General features: G+C 52.6%; 1 protein-coding gene across 2 annotated transcripts in view; it reads left to right on the plus strand.

The window, feature by feature from the left end:
* Positions 1 to 26,561, plus strand: part of LOC121274087 (serine/threonine-protein phosphatase 2A 65 kDa regulatory subunit A alpha isoform-like) — a 51,891-nt gene that overhangs the window by 15,098 nt on the left and 10,232 nt on the right. For both annotated transcript variants that reach the window (XM_041181241.1, XM_041181240.1), the window contains exons 7-12: positions 9,667 to 9,781; positions 13,907 to 13,977; positions 14,982 to 15,116; positions 17,562 to 17,735; positions 20,079 to 20,139; positions 25,440 to 25,594. In XM_041181241.1, the coding sequence (XP_041037175.1) occupies positions 9,667 to 9,781; positions 13,907 to 13,977; positions 14,982 to 15,116; positions 17,562 to 17,735; positions 20,079 to 20,139; positions 25,440 to 25,594 (711 nt within the window). The remainder of the gene's footprint in view (positions 1 to 9,666; positions 9,782 to 13,906; positions 13,978 to 14,981; positions 15,117 to 17,561; positions 17,736 to 20,078; positions 20,140 to 25,439; positions 25,595 to 26,561) is intronic.

The following is a 26,561-nucleotide window of genomic DNA, read 5'->3' on the forward strand; positions in this document are numbered from 1 at the left end:
CGAGCCTGTTACACAGGAACAGGAGGAGGTCCAATCAGATCCCTGGAGCCTGTTACACAGGAACAGGAGGAAGCGCATTCAACCCCTCCTCGAGCCTATTACACAGAAAAAAGAGGAGGCCCATTCAGACCCCTCGAGCCTGGTACACAGGAAGAGGAGGAGGCCCATTCAGCTCCCTCGAGCCTGTTACACAGGAACAGGAGGAGGCCCATTCAGACCCCTCGAGCCTGTTACACAGGAAGAGGAGGAGGCCCTTTCAGCCCCTCGAGTATGTTGTACAGGAACAGGAGGAGGCCCATTCAGACCCCTCGAGCCTGTTACACAGGAACAGGAGGAGGCCCTTTCAGCCCCTCGAGTATGTTGTACAGGAACAGGAGGAGGCCCATTCAGACCCCTCGAGCCTGTTACACAGGAACAGGAGGAGGCCCATTCAGACCCCCCGAGCCTGTTACACAGAAACAGGAGGAGGCCCATTCAGCCCTTCGAGTATGTTGTACAGCGACAGGAAGAAGCCCACTCAGCCCCTTGAGCTTATTACACAGGAACAGGAGGAAGCGCATTCAGCCCCTCCTCGAGCCTGTTACACAGAAACAGGAGGAGGCCCATTCCGCCACCTGGAGCTTGTTACACAGAAACAGGAGGAGGCCCATTCAGACTCCTCGAGCCTGTTACACAGGAACAGGAGGAGGCGCATTCAGACCCCTCGAGCCTGTTACACAGGAGCAAGAGGAGGCCCATTCAGACCCCTCGGGCCTGGTACACAGGAAGAGGAGGAGGCCCATTCAGCTCCCTCGAGCCTGTTACACAGGAACAGGAGGAGGCGTATTCAGCCCCTCCTCGAGCCTATTACACAGAAGCAGGAGGAGGCCCATTCAGCCACCTGGAGCCTGTTACACAGGAACAGGAGGAGGCCCATTCAGACTCCACGAGCCTGTTACACAGGAACAGGAGGAGGCCCATTCAGACCCCTCGAGCCTGTTACACAGGAGCAGGAGGAGGCCCATTCAGCTCCCTCGAGCCTGTTACACAGGAACAGGAGGAGGCGTATTCAGCCCCTCCTCGAGCCTATTACACAGAAACAGGAGGAGGCCCATTCAGCCACCTGGAGCCTGTTACACAGAAACAGGAGGAGGCCCATTCAGCCACCTGGAGCCTGTTACACAGAAACAGGAGGAGGCCCATTCAGACCCCATGAGCCTGTTACACAGGAACAGGAGGAGGCCCATTCAGCCCCCTGGAGCCTGGTACACAGGAAGAGGAGGAGGCCCAATCAGATCCCTCGAGCCTGCTACACAGGAACAGGAGGAGGCCCATTCAGCCTCCTTGAGCCTGTTACACAGGAACAGGAGGAGGCACATTCAGCCCCCTCGAGCCTGTTACACAGGAACAGGAGGAGGCCCATTCAGACCCCTCGAGCCTGTTACACAGGAACAGGAGGAAGCGCATTCAACCCCTCCTCGAGCCTATTACACAGAAAAATGAGGAGGCCCATTCAGACCCCTCGAGCCTGGTACACAGGAAGAGGAGGAGGCCCATTCAGCTCCCTCGAGCCTGTTACACAGGAACAGGAGGAGGCCCATTCAGACCCCTCTAGCCTGTTACACAGGAAGAGGAGGAGGCCCTTTCAGCCCCTCGAGTATGTTGTACAGGAACAGGAGGAGGCCCATTCAGACCCCCCGAGCCTGTTACACAGAAACAGGAGGAGGCCCATTCAGCCCTTCGAGTATGTTGTACAGCGACAGGAAGAAGCCCACTCAGCCCCTTGAGCCTATTACACAGGAACAGGAGGAAGCGCATTCAGCCCCTCCTCGAGCCTGTTACACAGAAACAGGAGGAGGCCCATTCCGCCACCTGGAGCTTGTTACACAGAAACAGGAGGAGCCTAATTCATCTCCTTGCATCTGTTACACAGGAAGAGGAGGAGGCCCATTCAGCTCCCTCGAGCCTGTTATACAGGAACAGGAGGAGGCGTATTCAGCCCCTCCTCGAGCCTATTACACAGAAGCAGGAGGAGGCCCATTCAGCCACCTGGAGCCTGTTACACAGGAACAGGAGGAGGCCCATTCAGCCCCCTGGAGCCTGGTACACAGGAAGAGGAGGAGGCCCAATCAGATCCCTCGAGCCTGCTACACAGGAACAGGAGGAGCCCCATTCAGCCTCCTTGAGCCTGTTACACAGGAACAGGAGGAGGCACATTCAGCCCCCTCGAGCCTGTTACACAGGAACAGGAGGAGGCCCATTCAGACCCCTGAGCCTGTTAAACATGAACAGGAGGAAGCGCATTCAACCCCTGCTCGAGCCTGTTACACAGAAACAGGAGGAGGCCCATTCAGACCCCATGAGCCTGTTACACAGGAACAGGAGGAAGCGCATTCAACCCCTCCTCGAGCCTATTACACAGAAAAAAGAGGAGGCCCATTCAGACCCCTCGAGCCTGGTACACAGGAAGAGGAGGAGGCCCATTCAGCTCCCTCGAGCCTGTTACACAGGAACAGGAGGAGGCCCATTCAGACCCCTCGAGCCTGTTACACAGGAACAGGAGGAGGCCCTTTCAGCCCCTCGAGTATGTTGTACAGGAACAGGAGGAGGCCTATTCAGACCCCTCGAGCCTGTTACACGGGAACAGGAGGAGGCCCATTCAGACCCCCCGAGCCTGTTACACAGAAACAGGAGGAGGCCCATTCAGCCCTTCGAGTATGTTGTACAGCGACAGGAAGAAGCCCACTCAGCCCCTTGAGCCTATTACACAGGAACAGGAGGAAGCGCATTCAGCCCCTCCTTGAGCCTGTTACACAGAAACAGGAGGAGGCCCATTCCGCCACCTGGAGCTTGTTACACAGAAACAGGAGGAGGCCCATTCCGCCACCTGGAGCCTGTTACACAGAAACAGGAGGAGCCTAATTCATCTCCTTGCATCTGTTACACAGGAACAGGAAGAGGCCCATTCAGTGCCCTGGAGCCTGTTACACAGGAACAGGAAGAGGCCCATTCAGTGCCCTGGAGCCTGTTACACAGGAACAGGAGGAGGCCCATTCAGACTCCTCGAGCCTGTTAGACAGGAACAGGAGGAGGCGCATTCAGACCCCTCGAGCCTGTTACACAGGAGCAAGAGGAGGCCCATTCAGACCCCTCGATCCTGGTACACAGGAAGAGGAGGAGGCCCATTCAGCTCCCTCGAGCCTGTTACACAGGAACAGGAGGAGGCGTATTCAGCCCCTCCTCGAGCCTATTACACAGAAGCAGGAGGAGGCCCATTCAGCCACCTGGAGCCTGTTACATAGAAACAGGAGGAGGCCCATTCAGCCACCTGGAGCCTGTTACACAGAAACAGGAGGAGGCCCATTCAGACCCCATGAGCCTGTAAAACAGGAACAGGAGGAGGTCCAATCAGATCCCTGGAGCCTGTTACACAGGAACAGGAGGAGGCCCATTCAGACCCCTCGAGCCTGTTAAACAGGAAGAGGAGGAGGCCCATTCAGCTCCCTCGAGCCTGTTACACAGGAACAGGAGGAGGCGTATTCAGCCCCTCCTCGAGCCTATTACACAGAAGCAGGAGGAGGCCCATTCAGCCACCTGGAGCCTGTTACATAGAAACAGGAGGAGGCCCATTCAGCCACCTGGAGCCTGTTACACAGAAACAGGAGGAGGCCCATTCAGACCCCATGAGCCTGTAAAACAGGAACAGGAGGAGGTCCAATCAGATCCCTGGAGCCTGTTACACAGGAACAGGAGGAGGCCCATTCAGACCCCTCGAGCCTGTTAAACAGGAACAGGAGGAAGCGCATTCAACCCCTGCTCGAGCCTGTTACACAGAAACAGGAGGAGGCCCATTCAGACCCCTTGAGCCTGTTACACTGGAACAGGAGGAGGCCCATTCAGTCCCCTTGAGCCTGTTACACAGGAACAGGAGGAGGCCCTTTCAGCCCCTCGATTATGTTGTACAGGAACTGGAGGAGGCCCATTCAGACCCCAAGAGCCTGTTACACAGGAACAGGAGGAGGCCCTTTCAGCCCCTCGAGTATGTTGTACAGGAACAGGAGGAGGCCCCTTCAGACCCCACGAGCCTGTTACACAGGAACAGGAGGAGGCCCATTCAGACCCCTGGAGCCTGTTACACAGGAACAGGAGGAGGCCCATTCAGAGCCCTCGAGCCTGGTACACAGGAAGAGGAGGAGGCCCATTCAGACCCCTCGAGCCTGTTACACAGGAACAGGAGGAAACGCATTCAACCCCTCCTCGAGCCTGTTACACTGGAACAGGAGGAGGCCCATTCAGTCCCCTTGAGCCTGTTACACAGTAACAGGAGGAGGCCCTTTCAGCCCCTCGATTATGTTGTACAGGAACTGGAGGAGGCCCATTCAGACCCCACGAGCCTGTAACACAGGAACAAGAGGAGGCCCAATCAGATCCCTCGAGCCTGTTACACAGGAACAGGAGGAGGCCCATTCAGACCCCTGGAGCCTGTTACACAGGAACAGGAGGAGGCCCATTCAGACCGCTCGAGCCTGATACACATGAACAGGAGGAGGCCCATTCAGACCCCTCGAGCCTGGTACACAGGAAGAGGAGGAGGCCCATTCAGCTCCCTCGAGCCTGTTACACAGGAACAGGAGGAGGCCCATTCAGACCCCTCGAGCCTGGTACACAGGAACAGGAGGAGACCCATTCAGACCCCTCGAGCCTGTTACACAGAAACAGGAGGAGCCTAACTCATCTCCTTGCATCTGTTACACAGGAACAGGAGGAGGCCCATTCAGACCCCATGAGCCTGTTACACAGGAACAGGAGGAGGCCCATTCAGCCCCTCGAGTATGTTGTACAGGAACAGGAAGAAGCCCACTCAGCCCCTCGAGCCTGTTACACAGGAACAGGAGGAAGCGCATTCAACCCCTGCTCGAGCCTGTTACACAGAAACAGGAGGAGGCCCATTCAGACCCCTTGAGCCTGTTACACAGGAACAGGAGGAAGCGCATTCAACCCCTCCTCGAGCCTATTACACAGAAAAAAGAGGAGGCCCATTCAGCCCCCTCAAGCCTGTTACACTGGAACAGGAGGAGGCCCATTCAGTCCCCTTGAGCCTGTTACACAGGAACAGGAGGAGGCCCTTTCAGCCCCTCGATTATGTTGTACAGGAACTGGAGGAGGCCCATTCAGACCCCAAGAGCCTGTTACACAGGAACAGGAGGAGGCCCTTTCAGCCCCTCGAGTATGTTGTACAGGAACAGGAGGAGGCCCCTTCAGACCCCACGAGCCTGTTACACAGGAACAGGAGGAGGCCCATTCAGACCCCTGGAGCCTGTTACACAGGAACAGGAGGAGGCCCTTTCAGCCCCTCGAGTATGTTGTACAGGAACAGGAGGAGGCCCCTTCAGACCCCACGAGCCTGTTACACAGGAAGAGGAGGAGGCCCTTTCAGCCCCTCGAGTATGTTGTACAGGAACAGGAGGAGGCCCCTTCAGACCCCACGAGCCTGTTACACAGGAACAGGAGGAGGCCCATTCAGACCCCTGGAGCCTGTTACACAGGAACAGGAGGAGGCCCATTCAGAGCCCTCGAGCCTGGTACACAGGAAGAGGAGGAGGCCCATTCAGACCCCTCGTGCCTGTTACACAGGAACAGGAGGAAACGCATTCAACCCCTCCTCGAGCCTGTTACACTGGAACAGGAGGAGGCCCATTCAGTCCCCTTGAGCCTGTTACACAGTAACAGGAGGAGGCCCTTTCAGCCCCTCGATTATGTTGTACAGGAACTGGAGGAGGCCCATTCAGACCCCACGAGCCTGTAACACAGGAACAGGAGGAGGCCCAATCAGATCCCTCGAGCCTGTTACACAGGAACAGGAGGAGGCCCATTCAGACCCCTGGAGCCTGTTACACAGGAACAGGAGGAGGCCCATTCAGACCGCTCGAGCCTGATACACATGAACAGGAGGAGGCCCATTCAGACCCCTCGAGCCTGGTACACAGGAAGAGGGGGAGGCCCATTCAGCTCCCTCGAGCCTGTTACACAGGAACAGGAGGAGGCCCATTCAGACCCCTCGAGCCTGGTACACAGGAACAGGAGGAGGCACAAACAGACCCCTCGATTATGTTGTACAGGAACTGGAGGAGGCCCATTCAGACCCCACGAGCCTGTTACACAGGAACAGGAGGAGACCCATTCAGACCCCCCGAGCCTGTTACACAGAAACAGGAGGAGCCTAACTCATCTCCTTGCATCTGTTACACAGGAACAGGAGGAGACCCATTCAGACCCCCCGAGCCTGTTACACAGAAACAGGAGGAGCCTAACTCATCTCCTTGCATCTGTTACACAGGAACAGGAAGAAGCCCACTCAGCCCCTCGAGCCTGTTACACAGGAACAGGAGGAAGCGCATTCAGCCCCTCCTCGAGCCTGTTACACAGAAACAGGAGGAGGCCCATTCAGCCACCTGGAGCCTGTTACACAGAAACAGGAGGAGGCCCATTCAGCCCCCTCGAGCCTGTTACACAGAAACAGGAGGAGCCTAATTCATCTCCTTGCATCTGTTACACAGGAAGAGGAGGAGGCCATTCAGTGCCCTGGAGCCTGTTACACAGGAACAGGAGGAGGCCCATTCAGACTCCTCGAGCCTGTTACACAGGAACAGGAGGAGGCCCACTCAGACCCCTCGAGCCTGTTACATAGGAGCAGGAGGAGGCCCATTCAGACCCCTCGAGCCTGATACACAGGAAGAGGAGGAGGCCCATTCAGCTCCCTCGAGCCTATTACACAGGAACAGGAGGAGGCGTATTCAGCCCCTCCTCGAGCCTATTACACAGAAACAGGAGGAGGCCCATTCAGCCACCTGGAGCCTGTTACACAGAAACAGGAGGAGGCCCATTCAGCCACCTGGAGCCTGTTACACAGAAACAGGAGGAGGCCCATTCAGACCCCATGAGCCTGTTACACAGGAACAGGAGGAGGCCCATTCAGCCTCCTTGAGCCTGGTACACAGGAACAGGAGGAGGCCCAATCAGATCCCTCGAGCCTGCTACACAGGAACAGGAGGAGGCCCATTCAGCCTCCTTGAGCCTGTTACACAGGAACAGGAGGAGGCCCATTCAGCCCCCTCGAGCCTGTAAAACAGGAACAGGAGGAGGTCCAATCAGATCCCTGGAGCATGTTACACAGGAACAGGAGGAGGCCCATTCAGACCCCTCAAGCCTGTTAAGCAGGAACAGGAGGAAGCGCATTCAACCCCTGCTCGAGCCTGTTACACAGAAACAGGAGGAGGCCCTTTCAGCCCCTCGAGCCTGTTACACAGGAACAGGAGGAGGCCCATTCAGACCCCTTGAGCCTGTTACACAGGAACAGGAGGAAGCGCATTCAACCCCTCCTCGAGCCTATTACACAGAAAAAAGAGGATGCCCATTCAGCCCCCTCAAGCCTGTTACACTGGAACAGGAGGAGGCCCATTCAGTCCCCTTGAGCCTGTTACACAGGAACAGGAGGAGGCCCTTTCAGCCCCTCGATTATGTTGTACAGGAACTGGAGGAGGCCCATTCAGACCCCAAGAGCCTGTTACACAGGAACAGGAGGTGGCCCTTTCAGCCCCTCGAGTATGTTGTATAGGAACAGGAGGAGGCCCATTCAGACCCCACGAGCCTGTTACACAGGAACAGGAGGAGGCCCATTCAGACCCCTGGAGCCTGTTACACAGGAACAGGAGGAGGCCCTTTCAGACCCCTCACGCCTGGTACACAGGAAGAGGAGGAGGCCCATTCAGACCCCTCGAGCCTGTTACACAGGAACAGGAGGAAACGCATTCAACCCCTCCTCGAGCCTGTTACACTGGAACAGGAGGAGGCCCATTCAGTCCCCTTGAGCCTGTTACACAGTAACAGGAGGAGGCCCTTTCAGCCCCTCGATTATGTTGTACAGGAACAGGAGGAGGCCCATTCAGACCCCACGAGCCTGTTACACAGGAACAGGAGGAGGCCCATTTAGACCCCTGGAGCCTGGTACACAGGAAGAGGAGGAGGCCCATTCAGCCTCCTTGAGCCTGTTACACAGGAACAGGAGGAGGCCCATTCAGCCCCCTCGAGCCTGTTACACAGGAACAGGAGGAGGTCCAATCAGATCCCTGGAGCCTGTTACACAGGAACAGGAGGAGGCCCATTCAGACCCCTCGAGCCTGTTAAACAGGAACAGGAGGAAGCGCATTCAACCCCTGCTCGAGCCTGTTACACAGAAACAGGAGGAGGCCCATTCAGACCCTTCGAGCCTGTTGCACAGGAACAGGAGGAAGCGCATTCAACCCCTCCTCGAGCCTATTACACAGAAAAAGGAGGAGGCCCATTCAGCCCCCTCGAGCCTGTTACACTGGAACAGGAGGAGGCCCATTCAGTCCCCTTGAGCCTGTTACACAGGAACAGGAAGAGGCCGTTTCAGCCCCTCGATTATGTTGTACAGGAACTGGAGGAGGCCCATTCAGACCCCAAGAGCCTGTTACACAGGAACAGGAGGAGGCCCTTTCAGCCCCTCGAATATGTTGTACAGGAACAGGAGGAGGCCCATTCAGACCCCACGAGCCTGTAACACAGGAACAGGAGGAGGCCCAATCAGATCCTTCGAGCCTGTTACACAGGAACAGGAGGAGGCCCATTCAGAGCCCTCGAGCCTGGTACACAGGAAGAGGAGGAGGCCCAATCACATCCCTCGAGCCTGTTACACAGGAACAGGAGGAGGCCCATTCAGTTCCCTCGAGCCTGTAACACAGGAACAGGAGGAGGCCCAATCACATCCCTCGAGCCTGTTACACAGGAACAGGAGGAGGCCCATTCAGTTCCCTCGAGCCTGTAACACAGGAACAGGAGGAGGCCCAATCACATCCCTCGAGCCTGTAACACAGGAACAGGAGGAGGCCCAATCACATCCCTCGAGCCTGTTACACAGGAACAGGAGGAGGCCCATTCAGCCCCCTCGAGCCTGTTACACAGGAACTGGAGAAGGCACATTCGGGCCTTTGATCCTGTTCCATCATTCAATTAGATCTCCATCTGTATATTAACCCCATCCACCGACTCGGTTCCTTAAACCTTAACCCCCCGACCCAACAAAAATCTCTAAATCTCAGTTTTGAAATTTCCAATTGACCCCTCCCAGCCTCGACATCTTTTTCTGGGGGAGAGCGTTCCAGATTTCCACCCCCCCTTTGTGTGAAGAAGTGCTTCCTGACATCACCTCCTGAACGGCCTGGCTCCAATTTTAATGTTCTGCCCCCTTGTTCTGGACCCCCCCACACCACCAGGGGAAATAGTTTCTCTCTGGCGACACTATCGAATCCTTTAATCATCTTAAACCCCTCGATTAGATCAGCCCTTAATCTTCGAGACTCGGGGGAACACAAGCCTGGTCTGTGCAACCTATCCTCGGGATTTAACCCTTTCAGCCCCGGGATCGTTCTGGTGACTCTGGGCTGCACCCCCTCCGAGGGCAATATATCCCAGGACTGAACCCGGTGACTCCAGGTGAGGTCTCACGCGGGGAATGCAAGCCCGGCCTATGTGACCGGTGCTGGTAATTTAATCCCCTCTGCTCCGTTGGGGATCCCAGGCTATGTTTGCCCCGATCTTTAATGGCTTCTTATTCGCTTTTCTCCTTTGTTCTTCCACCCGCCCACGCGCGTGTGTTGTGCTGGGCAGTTGCAGAAAGCCATCGGGCCCGAGATTACCAAGAAGGACCTGGTACCAGCCTTCCAGAACCTCATGAAGGACTGCGAAGCAGAAGTCCGGGCGTCAGCTGCCAACAAGGTCAAAGGTCAGCGTTTGCGCTAAGTTCACCGCGCAGAAAGAGCTCGGCCCCGCGGTCTCCGAAGCCAGTGGCGGAGTTTTTTTTTGAAGCGGAGTCACCGTTGTGATGTAGGAAATGCGGCTCCGATGATGCACACAGCAAGATCCTACAAAACAGTGACGTGACAGTGACCCAGACCATCTGCTTTCCATCATGTTGTTTGGGGGAGAAACGTTGCTCTGTGGCCACCAGGGGAAGCCCCTCTCATGGTGGCCGTGGATGTGTTACACACACCAGAGAGGGCAGGTCGAGCCTCGGTTTAATGGCTCGTCCGAAAGACAGCACCTCTGACAGTGCAGCGTTCAATCAGTACTGACCCTTCAACTGTGCAGGACTCCCTCAGTACTGACCCTTCGACTGTGCAGCACTCCCTCAGTACTGACCATCCAACTTTCAGCACTCCCTCAGTACTGACCCTCCGACAGTGCAGCACTCCCTCAGTACTGATCCTCCGACAGTGCAGCACTCCCTCAGTACTGACCCTCTGACAGTGCAGCACTCCCTCAGTACTGACCCTCCGACAGTGCAGCACTCCCTGAGAACTGACCCTCTGACAGTGCAGCACTCCCTCAGTACTGACCCTCCGACAGTGTAGCCCACCCTCAGTACTCACCCTCCGACAGTGCAGCACTCCCTCAGTACTCACCCTCTGACAGTGCAGCACTCCCTCAGTACTGACCCTCCGACAGTGCAGCACTCCCTGAGAACTGACCCTCTGACAGTGCAGCACTCCCTCAGTACTGACCCTCCGACAGTGTAGCCCACCCTCAGTACTCACCCTCTGACAGTGTAGCACTCCCTCAGTACTCGCACTGGCAGCATAGCAACATAAGATGAGGAGTAGGCCATTCGGTCCGTCAAGCCTGCTCCACCGTTCAACTAGATCATGGCTGATCATCTACCTCACTGCCACTTTCCTGTGCTATCCTCATATCCCTTGATGTCATTGGTCTCCAGAAACCCATTGATCTCTGTCTTGAAGATGCTCAATGGGGCAGGGAATTCCAAACATCCACCACCCTGTGAGTGAAGAAATTCTTTCTCATCTCAGTCTTAAATGGCCTACCCTTATTCTGAAACTGTGTTCCCTGGTTTTAGACTCACCCGCCAGGGGAATCATCCTATCTACATCCACTCTGTCACACCCTGTCAGAACTTTGTAAGCTTCAATGAGGTCACCCCTCATTCTTAGAAACTCTGGGGAATACAGGCCCAGTCTCCTCAATCTCCCTTCAGAAGAGAATCCCCCCATCCATCGATTAATCTGTTACACTCCCTCTGTGGCAAATGCACCCCCTCCTTAGATAAGGGGACCAACACTGTTCACAATACTCCAGGTGGGATCCCACCAAGGCTCTATATAATTGCAGCAAGACATCAACTTTACTCCTGTACTCAAATCCCCTCGCAATGAAGGCCAACATACCCATATGCTAACCCTTAGTGACTCATGAACAAGGACTCCCAGCTCCCTTTGGATACCTGCACTTCCCAACCTCTTGCCATGATGGAAATACCCTGCCTTTCTGTTTCTTTCGAACTTTACACTTAGTCACATTATATTCCATCTGCCATGTTCTTGCCCTTTCACTTAGCTTGTCCAAAATCCCCTTGAAGCCTCCCTGCATCCTCCTCGCAACTTGCATTCCCGCCCACTTTGGTGTCACCAGCAAATTTGGAAAGATTACAATTGGTCTCCACATCCATATCATTAACATAGATTGTGAACAGCTCTGGGCCTAGCATGGATCCTTGTGGTCCCCCAGTAATAACAGCCCGCCATCCTGAAAATCATCCGTTTGTTCCTGCTCTCTGCTTGCTAACCAATTCTCCATCCATACCAGGATATTTCTTTTTATTCATTCACGGGATATGGGCTTCGCTGGCTGGGCCCAGCATTTATCGTCCTTCCCTAGTTGCCCTTGAGAAGGTGCTGGCGAGCTGCCTTCTTGAACCGCTGTGGCCCATGTGGTGTAGCTGTTAGAGAGGGAGTGCCGGGATTTTGACCCAGTGACAGTGAAGGAACAGCCGATATATTCCCAAATCAGGATGGTGAGTGGCTTGGAGAGGAACTTCCAGGTGGTGGTGTTCCCATCTATCTACTGCCCTTTTCCTTCTAGATGGTAGAGGCCATGGGTTTGGAAGGTGCTGTCAAAGGAGCCTTGGTATTACCCCCAATCCCATGTGCTCTAATTTTGTTCGCTGACCTTCTGTGTGGGACCTTTTATGAAAAACTTTCTGAAAATCCAAATACACCACATCCACTGGTTCTCCTTACCCATGCCGCAAGTGACATCCTCAGAAAACTCCAAGAAGTTTGTCAAACATGATTTCCCTTTCAGAAATCCATGTTGACTCTGCCCAATTTTACCATTCTTTTCTAAATGACCTTAATAATAGATTCCAACATTTTCCCTGCTACTGACGTCAGACTAACAGGTCTGTTGTTCTCCATTCTCCCTCTCCCTCTCTCCTGAAATAGCGGGGTTACATTTGCTACTTTCCAGTCTGCAGGAATCTTTCCAGAACGTTCTGAATTTTGAACGATAACCACCGATGTATCCACCATCTCTCCAGCCACCTCCTCCATCACTCTGGGATGAAGCTCGTCAGATACAGGGGATTTGCCAATCTTCAGTCCAGTTAATTTTTCAAGCACTACCTCTGTACTAATACCCATTTCTTCTAGTTCCTCAGTTTCACAAGTCCCTCGGTCACATAATATTCCTGGGAGTTTTCCTGTATCTTCCTCCGGGAAGACAGATGCAAAGTAATTTTTTAGCTTCTCCGCTATTTCCCTGTTCTCCATTATAAATTCTCCTGTCTCCACCTGTAATGGACCCACACTTGTTCTCGCTAACCTTTTCCTTCTCACCTACCTAAAGAGGCTTTTACAGTCTGCCTTTATTTTTTTAAATTCCTTCAGGGGACCTGTGCATCGCTGGCTCAGCATTTATTGCCCATCCCTAAACTGAATGGCTTCCTAGGCCATTTAAAAGAAGTCAACCATATTGCTATATCTAACCCCGTGCTGTACCTGTCCTGGGAGTGTTTGATGGGGACAGTGTAGAGGGAGCTTTACTCTGTATCTAACCCCGTGCTGTACCTGTCCTGGGAGTGTTTGATGGGGACAGTGTAGAGGGAGCTTTACTCTGTATCTAACCCCGTGCTGTACCTGTCCTGGGAGTCTTTGATGGGGACAGTGTAGAGGGAGCTTTACTCTGTATCTAACCCCGTGCTGTACCTGTCCTGGGAGTGTTTGATGGGGACAGTGTAGAGGGAGCTTTACTCTGTATCTAACCCCGTGCTGTACCTGTCCTGGGAGTCTTTGATGGGGACAGTGTAGAGGGAGCTTTACTCTGTATCTAACCCTGTGCTGTACCTGTTTTGGGGGTGTTTGATGGGGACAGTGTAGAGGGAGCTTTACTCTGTATCTAACCCCATGCTGTACCTGTCCTGGGAGTGTTTGATCGGGATGGTGTAGAGGGAGCTTTGCTTTGTGTGTAAGGACAGCAGATTTCCTTCCTTAAAGGGCATTAGTGAACTAGATGAGTCTTTACAACAATCAGCAATTCCAGATGTTTATTGAATTCAAATTTCACCATCTGCGATTCGAACCCAGGCCCCAAGAGCATTACCCTGAGTCTCAGGATCACTAGTCCAGTGACAATACCACTGGGTCATCGCCATCTTCCTCACTAGTTTATATTCATATTCCCTTTTCCCTGTCTCTATCAGTTCCTTGGTCCTCCTTTGCTGCGTTCTAAATTGCTCCCAATCCTCAGTCTCACTACCTCTTCTGTCAATCTTACCAACCATTTCCTCTGATTTAATGCAGTTTTTAACTCCTTTTGTTAACTACGATGGATTTACCTTTCCCTTTGGCTGCTTGGGTCTTAGAGGAATGTATATCTGTTGTAGACCGTGTATATTCCTTTAAATACCAGCCATTGCCTGTCTATCGTCAAATCTGTCTGTGTTTTCTCGCAATCCATTCAGTTAGCTTTCGTTGTAATATGAATGCACCCTGAAATGTTCAAGGATATTGGGATAAGAATTGTGAGCTCTTCAGTGAATCTTTGTTTCTTTCAGATTTCTGTGAGAACCTGCCCACTGACGGGCGGCAGCAGATCATCCTGACGCAGATCCTACCCTCCATTAAGGTGAGCTCTCCCAACCGAACCCAGCCCTCACTTCCCCTGACCAAACCTCTGCCCTTTTCCCACAGCCATGTCCATCTTTCCCTTGTACAACACTCAAAGTGTATCCAACCCCATGCTGTACCTGTCCTGGGAGTGTTTGATGGGGACAGTGTAGAGGGAGCCTTACTCTGTATCTATCCCCATGCTGTACCTGTCCTGGGAGTGTTTGATCGGGACGGTGTAAAGGGAGCTTTACTCTGTATCTAACCCCGTGTTGTACCTGTCCTGCGAGTGTTTGATGGGGACAGTGTAGAGGAAGCTTTACTCTGTATCTAACTCCGTGCTGTACCTGTCCTGGGAGTGATTGATGGGGACAGTGTAGAGGAAGCTTTACTCTGTATCTAACTCCGTGCTGTACCTGTCCCGGGAGTGTTTGATGGGGATGGTGTAAAGGGAGCTTTACTCTGTATCTAACCCCGTGTTGTACCAGTCCTGGGAGTGATTGATGGGGACAGTGTAGAGGAAGCTTTACTCTGTATCTAACACCGTGCTGTACCTGTCCTGGGAATGTTTGATAGGGACGGTGTAGAGGGAGCTTTACTCTGTATCTAACCGCGTGCTGTACCTGTCCTGGGAGTGTTTGATGGGGACAGTGTAGAGGGATCTTTACTCTGTATCTAACCCTGTGCTGTACCTGTCCTGGGAGTGTTTGATGGGGACAGTGTAGAGGGAGCTTTACTCCGTATCTAACCGCGTGCTGTACCTGTCCTGGGAGTGTTTGATGGGGACAGTGTAGAGGGAGCTTTACTCTGTATCTTACCCTGTGCTGTACCGGTCCTGGGAGTGTTTGATGGGGACAGTGTAGAGGGAGCTTTACTCCGTATCTAACCCCATGCTGTACCTGTCCTGGGAGTGTTTGATGGGGACAGTGTAGAGGGAGCTTTACTCTGTATCTAACTGCGTGCAGTACCAGCAGTGTAAAACGTCAGATGAGTGCTCACCGAGCTGTGTTCTGCTTCAAACAGGAGCTCGTATCGGATGCAAATGAGCATGTGAAGTCCGCTCTGGCCTCAGTCATCATGGGTTTGTCTCCAATGCTGGGGAAGGACGGCACTGTGGAACACCTCCTGCCCATGTTCCTGGCGCAGCTGAAAGATGAGGTTTGTTCTCTGGGCTCCAGTCGTCTCTCTGGTACCGGGGCCCTTGCACCTGATACTTGTTGACATGTGAAATCCTAATGCTCTGGTTCGCCATCAGCTTTCCCACTTTGGAGCAGGGTTAGAGTAACCTTTCGCAGACCGAAGCGGACTGAGAGGGAGGATACATCTCGCGTGTGTGGGCTCTGCTGAGTTTGCTCAGCTCTTTGATTGCTTGGGTACGGACACAGACCCCTCGGATCCCCTGGCCTGGATGGGAAATGAAACATTTCTCGTTCCACAATTTCCCCCTGCCCTACCCAGTAACCTGACTCTGCCCCTGCTCCCATTCCCCTCTGTGCATCTGAAAGTTGCGATTAAATCTACATCCACCGCCCCTTCAGGCGGTTCCAGATCACAACCTGCTGCATGAAAAATCAGCTCTGTGTCCTCACAACACGTTGTGTCAGATTGTTTGACATTCTCTTCCGTGCTTATTATATCCTCTTTGCCCATCTTTCTATCCCTGTCTGTTTCCCTCTCCGTGCCTTCTGTATAACATCTCTTTCTCGTTATCCTGCCTCTCTTTCTCTCTGACACTTTCTCTCTGCCTCTCTCTCCCTATGCCCCTCTCTCTCTCTCTCTCTCTCTCTGTCCCTGTCTCTCTCTCTCCCCGCCTCTCTCTCGCTCTCTCCCCGCCTCTCTCTCGCTCTCTCCCCGCCTCTCTCTCCCTGCCTCTCTCTCGCTCTCTCCCCGCCTCTCTCTCGCTCTCTCCCCGCCTCTCTCTCGCTCTCTCCCCACCCCTCTCTCGCTCTCTCCCCGCCCCTCTTTCGCTCTCTCCCCGCCTCTCTCGCGCACTCTCCCCGCCTCTCTCGCGCTCTCTCCCCGCCCCTCTCTCGCTCTCTCCCCGCCTCTCTCTCGCTCTCTCCCAGCCTCTCTCGCGCACTCTCCCCGCCTCTCTCGCTCTCTCCCCTGTCTCTCTCTCTCTCTCCCTCCCTGTCTCTCTCTCTCTCTCCCTCCCTGTCTCTCTCGCTCTCTTTCTCTCCGCCTGTCTCTCTCTCTCCGCCTGTCTCTCTCTCTCCCCCTGTCTCTCTCTCTCCCCCTGTCTCTCTCTCTCCCCCTGTCTCTCTCTCTCCCCCTGTCTCTCTCTCTCCCCCTGTCTCTCTCTTTCCCCTGTCTCTCTCTCTCTCCCTGTCTCTCTCTCTCTCCCCTGTCTCTCTCTCTCTCCCTGTCTCTCTCTCTCCCCTGTCTCTCTCTCTCTTCCCTGTCTCTCTCCCCCTGTCTCTCTCTCTCCCCCTGTCTCTCTCTCTCTCCCTGTCACTCTCTCTCTCCCCTGTCTCTCTCTCTCTCCCTGTCACTCTCTCTCTCTCCATCTCTCATCTTTTCTCTTTCTCCCCCTCTCTCTCCACCTCTATTGATAGGATAATGCTAAGAGCATATTATTTCCCCTCGTGGGAGAATCTAGCACTTGGGAGACCTCTTAAGACAGAGATGAGGAAGAATTTCCTCTCTCAGAGGGTCATCCGAGTTTGGAATTCTCTTCCCCAGAGAGCAGTGGAGGCTGGGTCATTGAATATACTCATGGCTGATCGACAAGCGAGTCGAGGATTATGCAGGGAGTCAGGCTGCAAAGTAGGATTAAGGCCACAGTCAGAGCAGCCATCATCTTATTGGATGGCAGAGCAGGTTTGTGGGGCTGAATGGCCGATGCCTGATTGTATTTCTTATGTTCTCTCTGCACTCTGTCTCTCCCTCTCTCACTGTTTCTGCGGTGTCAATGTCTCTCCCACGCTCTCTGTGCTCTCTCTCTCCTTCCCCATCTGTCTCTCTCTCCTACTTTCCCCTGCTCCCCACTGTCCTTCTCCCCCTCTTCATCCTCTGTCTCTCAACCCCTATCCCCCTCTGTCCCTCTCTCTCTCTCTCTCCCTTTTCCCCCTCTGTCCCTCTCTCTCTCTCCCTTCTCTCCCTCTGTCTCTCTCTCTCTCTCTCCCTTCTCCCCCTCTGTCTCTCTCTCTCTCCCTTCTCCCCCTCTGTCTCTCTCTTTCTCTCTCCCTTCTCCCTCTTTGTCTCTCTCCCCCTTTCCCCTCTTGTCCTCTGTCTCTCTGTGTCTCTCCAACCCCCCCCGCCGTGTGCTCTTCACTCTCAGTGCACTCTTTCTCTCTCACTCTGCACTCTGTCTCTCTTTCTCTCTATCTCATCCCCTCTCTCTCTCCCTCTCTCTCTCTCCCTCTGCACTCGGTCTCTTCCTCTGTCTCGGCCTCTCTCTCCGTCTCTCTCCCCCTTTTTCTTTGTCTGCACTCTTGTGTGCCTCTCTCTGTCTCTTTCCCTTTCTCTCTCCCTGAACTCTGTCTCTCTTTGCACGCTCTCTCTTTCTCAATGCACTCTGTCTGTCCCCCTGTCTCTCTGTCTGTCTGTCCCTCCCCCTTTCTCTCTCTCTCTGACTCTCTCTCTCTCTCTGACTCTCTGCAGTGCCCAGAGGTCCGACTGAACATCATTTCTAACTTGGACTGTGTTAACGAGGTGATTGGCATCAGGCAGCTGTCACAGTCCCTGCTACCTGCCATTGTCGAGCTGGCAGAAGATGCCAAATGGCGCGTGCGATTGGCTATCATCGAGTACATGCCCCTGTTAGCGGGACAGCTGGTAAGTATGTGACCTGATTTAGTCATGTGAGAAAGACAGGCTTGCATTTCTCTAGCTCCTTTCCCCACCTCTGGACGTCCCAAAGTGTTTCACAGCCAATGAAGGACTTGTTATGAAATGTGGTCACTTTTGTAATGTAGGAAACATGGCAGCCAATTTGTGCACAGCAAGATCCCAAAAATAGCAAGGGGATTATGACCCAGATCATCTGATTTTTTTTTTGTTTCTATTGATTTGTTCGGGGGATGTGGGCTTCGCTGGCTGGGCCCAGCATTTATTGCCCATCCCTAATTGCCCCTTGAGAAGGTGGTGGTGAGCTGCCTTCTTGAACCTCTGCAGTCCATGTTTTGTAGGTACACCCACAGCGCTGTTAGGGAGGGAGTTCCAGGATTTTGACCCAGTCACAGTGCAGGAACGGCCAATATTTTCCAAGTCAGGATGGTGAATGTCTTGGAGGGGAACTTACAGGCGATCGTGCTCCCATGTGTCTGCTGCCCTTGTCCTTCTAGATGGTAGAGATTGCAGTTTTGGAAGTTGCTGTCGAAGGAGCCTTGGTGAGTTGCTGCGGTGCATCTTGTAGATGGTACACACGCTGCTGCTACTGTGCGTCGGTAGTGGAGGGAGTGAATGTTTGCGGATGGGGTGCCAATCAAGCGGGGCTGCTTTGTCCTGGATGGTGTCGAGCTTCTTGAGTGTTGTAGGAGCTGCACTCATCCAGGCAAGTGGGGAGTATTCCATCACACTCCTGACTTTCTTGTAGATGGTGGACAGGCTTTGGGGAGTCAGAAGGTGAGTTACACGCCGCAGGATTCCCAGCCTCTGACCTACGCTTGTAGATACAGTATTTATGTGGCTGATGCAGTTCAGTTTCTGGTCAATGGTGGTCCCCAGGATGTTGATAGTGGAGGATTCAGCGATGGTAATGCCATTGAATGTCAAGGGGAGATGGTTGGATTCTCTCTAGTTTAAGAAGGTCATTGTCTGGTACAAGTGTGGCATGAATGTTACTTGCCACTTGTCAGCCCCAAGCCTGGATATTGTCCAGGTCTTGCAACATTTGGACATGGGCTGCTTCAGTATCTAAAGAGTTGCAAATGGTGCTGAACATTGTGCAATCATCAGCGAACATCCCTACTTCTGACCTTATGATGGAGGGAAGGTCGTTGATGAAGCAGCTGAAGATGGTTGGACCAAGGACACTACCCTGAGGAACTCCTGCACTGATGTCCTGGAATGAGATGATTGACCCGCAACAACCCCAACCGTCTTCCTTTATGCTAGGTGTGACTCCAACCAGCTGCTTGGGCTAACCAGTGCCCAGCGATGTTGTTTGAGGGATTAAATATTGGCCCCAGGACACCGGGGAGAACTCCCCCCTGCTCTTCCTCCAAATAGTGGCCGTGGGATCTTTCACACCCGCCCAAGAGGGCAGACGGGGGCCTCGGTTCAATGTCTCATCCAAAACACAAGTGAAGAAAGCTCGCCGTTATCTCAGTTAGTTCCGTTTTTTGATTTGGCTGCTGTGTTACCCAACATTACAACAGTGAGTGGAATTCAAAGGGAAGTTGTTCTCCTCTGAGTTTAGAAGATTAACGGGTGATTTGAACCAAGATATTAATGAGAACAAGGGTTGATAGAAACTATTTCCGCTGTTTGTGGGGAGTCTGGGACAAGGGGGCAGTCTAAAAATAAGAGGCTGACCTTTCAGAAGTGAAATTAGGAAACATTTCTACACACAAAGGCTGGGAGAAGTTTGGAACTCTCTTCCCCAAATGGCATTTGATGCTCAGATCAAATTGTTCATATTATATTGGGGAGATTGATAGATTTTTGTTAGGCAAAGGTATTAAGGGATAAGGAGTAAAAGGTGGGCGCATGGAGATAGGTCGCACATCAGCCATGATCACATTGAATGGGGGAAACAGACTCAAGGGGCTGAATGGGCCTCCTCTTGTTTTTGTATAACAGGCTTGATTGGGCTGAATGGGCCTCCTCCTGATCCTGTGTAACAGGCTCAAGGGAGCTGAATGGGTCTCCTCCTGTTCCTGTGTAACAGGCTCAATTGGGCTGAATAGGCCTCCTCCTGTTCCTGTGTAACAGGCTCAAGGGGCTGAATGGGTCTCCTTGAATTCCGATGGATATATAAAGACATTTGGATAGCTGTTGCGGCAACATAGGGAACTGCTTCTGTGCCTTGGCTTTGGACCTCTTGGCCGCTAGAGACTGGCAGTGTGATTGGGAGGCTAGTGACACGTGGCCAGTGTGATATTTAACCTGTGTGCTGCATGAAGTGAACAAGTGTCAACTTTAGACATCTCTTTAACTGTCCCTTTGCCTCCACAGGGTGTTGAGTTCTTCAATGAGAAGTTAAACGCGATCTGCATGGCCTGGCTGGTAGATCACGGTAAGGACGGGAACCAGCGTCATCCACTTACTATATCCTTGTCACCATCGTTTCTATAAGTGTTGTACGGTTTAATTTAAGAGGCAGCCACCTTGTGAGGGAGCTTTTGCCTCAGGCTCCTGTAATCATAGAATGGTTACAGCACAGAAGGAGGCGATGGTTCATAAAATGTAAAAGCAGAGTGTTACTTAAACGGAGAACGGCTGCGCAACTCCGAGCTGCAGAGGGATCTGAGTGCTCTCGTGCATGAGTCACACAAAGTTAGTCTGCAGGTTCAGCGTGTCACCAGGAAGGCGAATGGAATGCTATCCTTTATTACGAGAGGGATTGAACATAAAAGTAAGGATGTTATGCTTCAGTTATACAGGGCATTGGTGAGACTGCACCTCGCATACTGTGCGTGGTTTTGGTCTCCTTATTTAAGGAAGGATGTAGATGCGTTGGGAGCAGTTCAGAGGAGGTTTTCTAGATTGACACCTGGAACGAGCAGGTTGTCTTATGAGGGTAGGTTGGACAGACTGGGCTTGTTTCCACTGGGGTTTAGAAGAGTGAGGGGTGATCTGATTGAAGTGTACGAGATCCTGAAAGGCCTTGACAAGGTGGATGTGGAAAGGATGTTTCCTCTTGTGGGTGAGTCCAGAACTAGGGGGCACCGGTTTAAAATTAGGGGTCGCCCTTATGGGACACAGTTGAGGAGAATTTTTTTCTCTCAGAGGGTTGTGTGACTTTGGAACTCTCTGTCTCAGAAGGCGCTGGAGGTGGGGGCCACTGAATATGTTTAAGGCGGAGTCGATAGATTTTTGTTAGGCAAAGGAATTTTATAAAAAAAAAATAATTTACAGGATGTGGGCATCGCTGGCTGGGCCCAGCATTTATTGCCCATCCCTAATTGCCCCTTGAGAAGGTGGGGGTGAGCTGCCTTCTTGACCCGCTGCAGTCCATGTGGTGTAGGTACACCCACAGTGCTGCTAGGGAGGGAGTTCCAGGATTTTGACCCAGCGACAGGGAAGGAACGGCCGATATATTTCCAAGTCAGGGTGGTGAATGGTTTGTGGGGGAACTTCCAGGTAGGGGTGTTATTGGGTGTGGATAGGAATGTGGAATTCGAAACGCAAACAGATCAGCCATAATCTTATTGAATGGCAGAGCAGGCTCAAGGGGCCGAATGGCCTACTTCTGCTCCTATTTTATATGCTATATGTACACTCATACCTTACAGCACTGAAGGAGGCCATGGTCACAGCACAGAAAGAGACCAGTCGGCCCGTTTGTGTCTGCTGGCTCTCAGCTGGTCTCACTCCCCCACCTTCTCCCTGTAACCCTGTAAATTTTGCCTCTTCAGATAATGATCCAATTCCCTTTTGAAATCCTTGATTGAGTCTGCTTCCACCACACTCTCAGGCGCTCAAAAGCGAGATTCTACGGGCACAGTGTAAACATTTCCCCACAAATTAAAAGGGTGGTACTGCTAAATCTAGAGCCCCCTGGTTATCCAGAAGCATACAGGGTGAGTAAAGCATAAAAAGAAAGCTTATAACAGTCACAAAACACTTGCACATTAAGAGCAAGAGAATAGCTAAGGAAAGGGTAGGCCCTATCAGATGTACATGATAACTTGTGGGTTGATGTAGAAGATGTGGGCAGGGTTCTCAATGATACTTTGTCTCTATCTTCAGTAAGGATGCAGACATTCTAGTTAAAGAGGAGGAGTGTGAAATATTAGATACAATAAGCATAGCGAGAGAGGAAGTACTGGAGGGACTGACATCCTTGAAGGTGGATAAATCACCAGGGCCTCATGGACTGTATCCCAGTCTATTAAAGGAAGCCAGGGAGGAAATCACGGATGCTCTGAGGATCATTTTCCAATCCTCACTCGATGCAGATGAGGTACCAGAGGATTGGAGGTCGGCGAATGCTGTGCCATTATTTAAAAAGGGTGCGAGAGATAGGCCAGAAAATGATAGGCCGATCAATCTGACTTCGGTGGTGGGCAAATTATTGGAAACAATCCTGAGAGACAGGATAAACTATCACTTAGAAATACTCGGATTGGTCAGGGATAGTCAGCATGGTTTTGTTCAGGGAAGATCGTGCCTTATTAAATTAATCGAATTTTTTGAGGAAATAACAAGGAGGATTGATGAGGGTAGCGCAGTGGATGTTGTCAACATGATTTCAGTCAGGCATTTGACCAGACCCCACATGGCAGACTGGTCAGAAAAGTAAAAGTCCAAGGGAGACAGGGGAAGGTGGCGAGTTGGATCCAAAATTGGCTCAGCGACGGGAAACAAAGGGCAATGGTCAATGGATGTTTTTGCGAATGGTAAACAGTTTCCCGTGGTGTTCCACAGGGGGCAGTGTTGGGTCCCTTGCTGTTTGTTGTCCATATATTAATGATTTAGACTTAAAGGTGGGAGGCACGAGTGGGAAGTTTGCAGATGACACAAAACTGGCTGTGTAGTTGGTAGTGAAGGGGATAACTGTCGACTCCAGAATGATATCAACGGTTTGGTTGAGTGGGCGGTAGAATGGCAAATGGAATTCAATCCGGAGAAGTGCGAGGTAATGCACTGGGGGAGGGCAAACAAAGCAAGAGAATTCGCGATAAATGGGAGGGAGGATATTGAGAAGGGTTGAGGAAGTGAGAGACATTGGAGTGCATGTCCACAGGTCCCTGAAGGTGGCAGGACAGGTGGATAAGGTGGTAAGGAAGGCATATGGAATGTTTTCCTTTATGGGGCGAGGTATTGAGCACAACAGGGGCGTAATGATGGAACTGTATAAAACGCTGGTTAGGCCACAGCTGGAATTTTGTGTCCAGTTCTGATCACCACATTACAGAAAGGACATCATTCCTCTGTAGGGAGTACAGAGGAGATTTATAAGAATGCTACCGGGGCTTGAAAATTGCAGCTATGAGTAAAGATTGGCTGGGCTGGGGATGTTTTCCTTAGAACAGAGAAGGCTGAGCCGTGACCTAATTGAGGAGTACAGAATTATGAGGGGCCTAGATACGTTAGACAGGAAAGACTTGCTTCCCCTCGTTGAGAGGTCAGTTCCCAGGGGGCATAGATTTGGTGATTGGAGGGGACATGAAAAAAAACCTTCTTCACCCCGAGAGAGGGCGGTGGACATCTGGATTGATGGCTGAATTGGTGATTGAGGGTGAAGCGCTCAACACATTTGAAAGGTACCGGGATCTGCATCTGAAGGGCTGGAACCTGCAAGGAGAACAGTCCCAACTTCTCCAATCTCTCAACCTAGTCCCTCATCCCTGGAACCATTCTCGTGAATCTTTCCTGCACTCCCTCTCTCTAAAGCCTTCTCATTATCCCTAAAGTGTGGTGCTCAGAACCAGACGCAATACTTCACTTGAGGATGAACCAGTGTTTTATACACGTTTAACATAACCTCCCTGCTCTTGTACTCTGTGCCACTAATAATAAAGCCCAGGATACTGTATGCTTTATTAACTGCGCTCTCAACCTGTCCTGCCACCTTCAATGACATTTACACCCAGGTCCCTCCACTCCTGCACCCCCTTTAGAGTTGCACCCTTATTTTATACTGTCTCTCCATGTTCTTCCTACCAAAATGAATCAGTCCACGCTCCTCTGCATTAAATTTCACCTGCCACCTGTCCGCCCATTCCACCAACCTGTCTAAGTCCTCTTGAAGCTCTACACACTCCTTCTCGTGGTTCTCAGTGCTTCTCGGTTTTGCCTGATCTCAGAGGGGCAACGACTGGCCAGCAGTAATAGCTGCCCCAGGTCCTTGGGCTGGTTCCTGAGGACGGACTGATTCCAGCTCCCCTCATCGCAAATCCCCGTCACTGAGCCGATGGCATGTGACACAAAATACCAGAGCGCAAGGGATAGGACCCGTCAAGCCTGCCCCGCTATTCAGTGCGATCATGGTTGATCCTGGGCTTTAACCCCAGTTTCCCGCCCGCTCCCCATATCCCTTAATTCCCTCAGAGACCGAAATTCTGCCTGTTGCAGCCTTAAACATCCACAACCCTCGGTTGGGGGTGGGGGGGGTGCGGGTGGGGGTGGTGGGGGCAGAGAATTCCAAAGATTCACAACCCTTTCAGGGAAGAAATTCCTCCTCATCTCAGACCTAAATGATCGGCCCCTTATCCTGAGACTGTGCCCCCCTGCCTCGCCCAGTGTGTTTGAGCCCCCCGACCAGCGGAAACAATCTCTCCGCATCCACCCTCTCGAGCCCCTTCAGAATATTGTTGGTTCTTCTAAACTCCAGAGTGTATAGACCCCAATTTACGCAGCTTCTCATCACAGGACAACCCCCTTATCCCCAGGAACCAATTTACTGAACCTCAGCTGTGCCGCCTCCGATACGAGTATATCCTTGCTTAAGTAAGGAGACCAAAACTGCACCCAGGTGTTCCACGCGGCATTTTATTGCACTGCAGTCCCTGGCAGAGTAATTGCTCAAATCGCTGTGTTGTGCCGTTTTATCAGAAGCTGCAACATGCTCCTGTGTTCAGTCTTTTGCTGTCCCTTTACCTTTTTAGACTGCGACCCTGTCTAAGCTGCCTGATCTTCATCTCTCCCCAGCTCCCTGCAGCTGAAGGGAAGTATTTCCAGTTGCACTCGTAACGCTTCCTTGATCAAAGTGACGAAGTGGCCGGTGGGGAGGGGAGGGGGAGGGGGAGGGTGAGGGTGGGGGCGGTCGTTTTGATAGGGTGGACGTAGAGAAGGTGTTTCTATTTGAGGGGGCGGAAGGCCTGAACCAGGGGCCATCGATATAAGATCGTCACTAATAAATCCAATGGGGGAATTCAGGAGAAACGTCTTTACCCAGAGAGTGGGGAGAATGTGGAACTCGCTCCCACAGGGAGTGGTGGAGTGGAATAGTGTCGATGTATTTAACGGGGAAGCTGGATAAACACGTGAGGGAGAGAGGAATAGAAGGAACATGGGGATGGGGGTGAGATGAAGAGGAGGTGGGGGGAGGCTCGTGTGGAGCAGAAACACCAGCACGGAGCAGATGGGCCGAATGGCCTGTTTCTGTGCTGTGGACCCGATGTGTTAGAGATTAGGTGCAACGTTAGAACTCAGTTACCTTGCGTGGTGTCACTAAGGAATATTATGAAGGGCTGTCGCTAGGTGAGGGGCTGTGCTGACGAGAGTGGTACAGGGCTGCCAGGCAGTGGTTCTGGGTGGAGATTTTTCCAGCTTGGTTTGTGACCTTTTCCTTTTCTCCCCCCGACCTCTCCACCCCCTCTCCCCCCACCAACCCCCACCTCACCCCCCCCAACCCCGCTCCACCTTCAGTCTACGCCATTCGCGAGGCGGCCACTAACAACCTGAAGAAGCTCACCCAGAAGTTCGGCAAGGTTTGGGCCCAGAACACCATCATCCCCAAGGTTCTAGCCATGTCCAGCAACCCCAACTACCTGCACAGGATGACCACTCTCTTCTGTGTCAACGTAAGTCTCTGCTACAGGCTGGACTGTTGCCCCCCCCCCCCCCCCCACCATCTCCCACCACCCTCGTCCGCGGGCTCCATTACCCCCCCCCCCCCCGATAACGGTGCGGCACAAAGGAGGGGTCTCGCTCGGCCCTTGCAGAGGGGCGGATAGGAGTCGACCACCTCGCCGTGGGGTCTGGGAAGCCACGTTGTAGGCCAGACCGGGTAAGGGAGGCAGATTTCCCCTCCCCAAAGGAGACATTAGTGACCCAGATGGGTTTTTTTTTTCAGCAGTCGACGACAGTTTCGCGGTCACCGTCGCTGAGACCGGATTTCAATTCCCGATTTTGTTCAGTGAGTTTAAATCCCACCAGCTGCCCTGGCGGGATTCGAACCCACGGCCCCCCCCCCCCCCCCCCCAGAGCATTAGCCCAGTGACATTGCCGCGCTCCCACTGTCCTCCCGATCCCCCGAGCCCCATTTAAACTTCTCTGCAGCGCCTGCTCAAATGACTTCTGAAAATCGAGAGACCACATCTGCCAGTTCACCCTTTTATTGACTCGGTTAATGATAACTCTCCAAAACCCTCAAACCGATTTCTCAACCACAGCTTCCTTTCAGAAACCAAGTTGACTGTGTCTAATCGTGCTCTGAATCTCTGTGACCTCTCACCACATCCTCAGTAACAGAACCCAGCCTTATTTTTTCACAGCAGCTGATGTTAGGCTGCACTGTTTTCTCTCTCCTTCTGCTCTTGAACAGCGGGGTTACATTTTCTAACCCCCCCCCAATCTGCTAGGAGCGTTCCAGAACCTTGTGGGTACTAGGCAGCAAGTGAAAGAAATGGCCTGTCGCTGCAAATATATCCTTCCAAAACCGTCAACGTCCTGGTGGGTTACCATTGACCAGAAGCTGGACTGGACTAGCCATTTCATGACTGTGGCTGCAAGAGCAGGTCAGAGGCCAAGAACCCTGCACAGAGTAAC

The sequence above is a fragment of the Carcharodon carcharias genome, assembly GCF_017639515.1.
Source record: "Carcharodon carcharias isolate sCarCar2 chromosome 29 unlocalized genomic scaffold, sCarCar2.pri SUPER_29_unloc_3, whole genome shotgun sequence".
NCBI lineage: Eukaryota > Metazoa > Chordata > Chondrichthyes > Lamniformes > Lamnidae > Carcharodon > Carcharodon carcharias.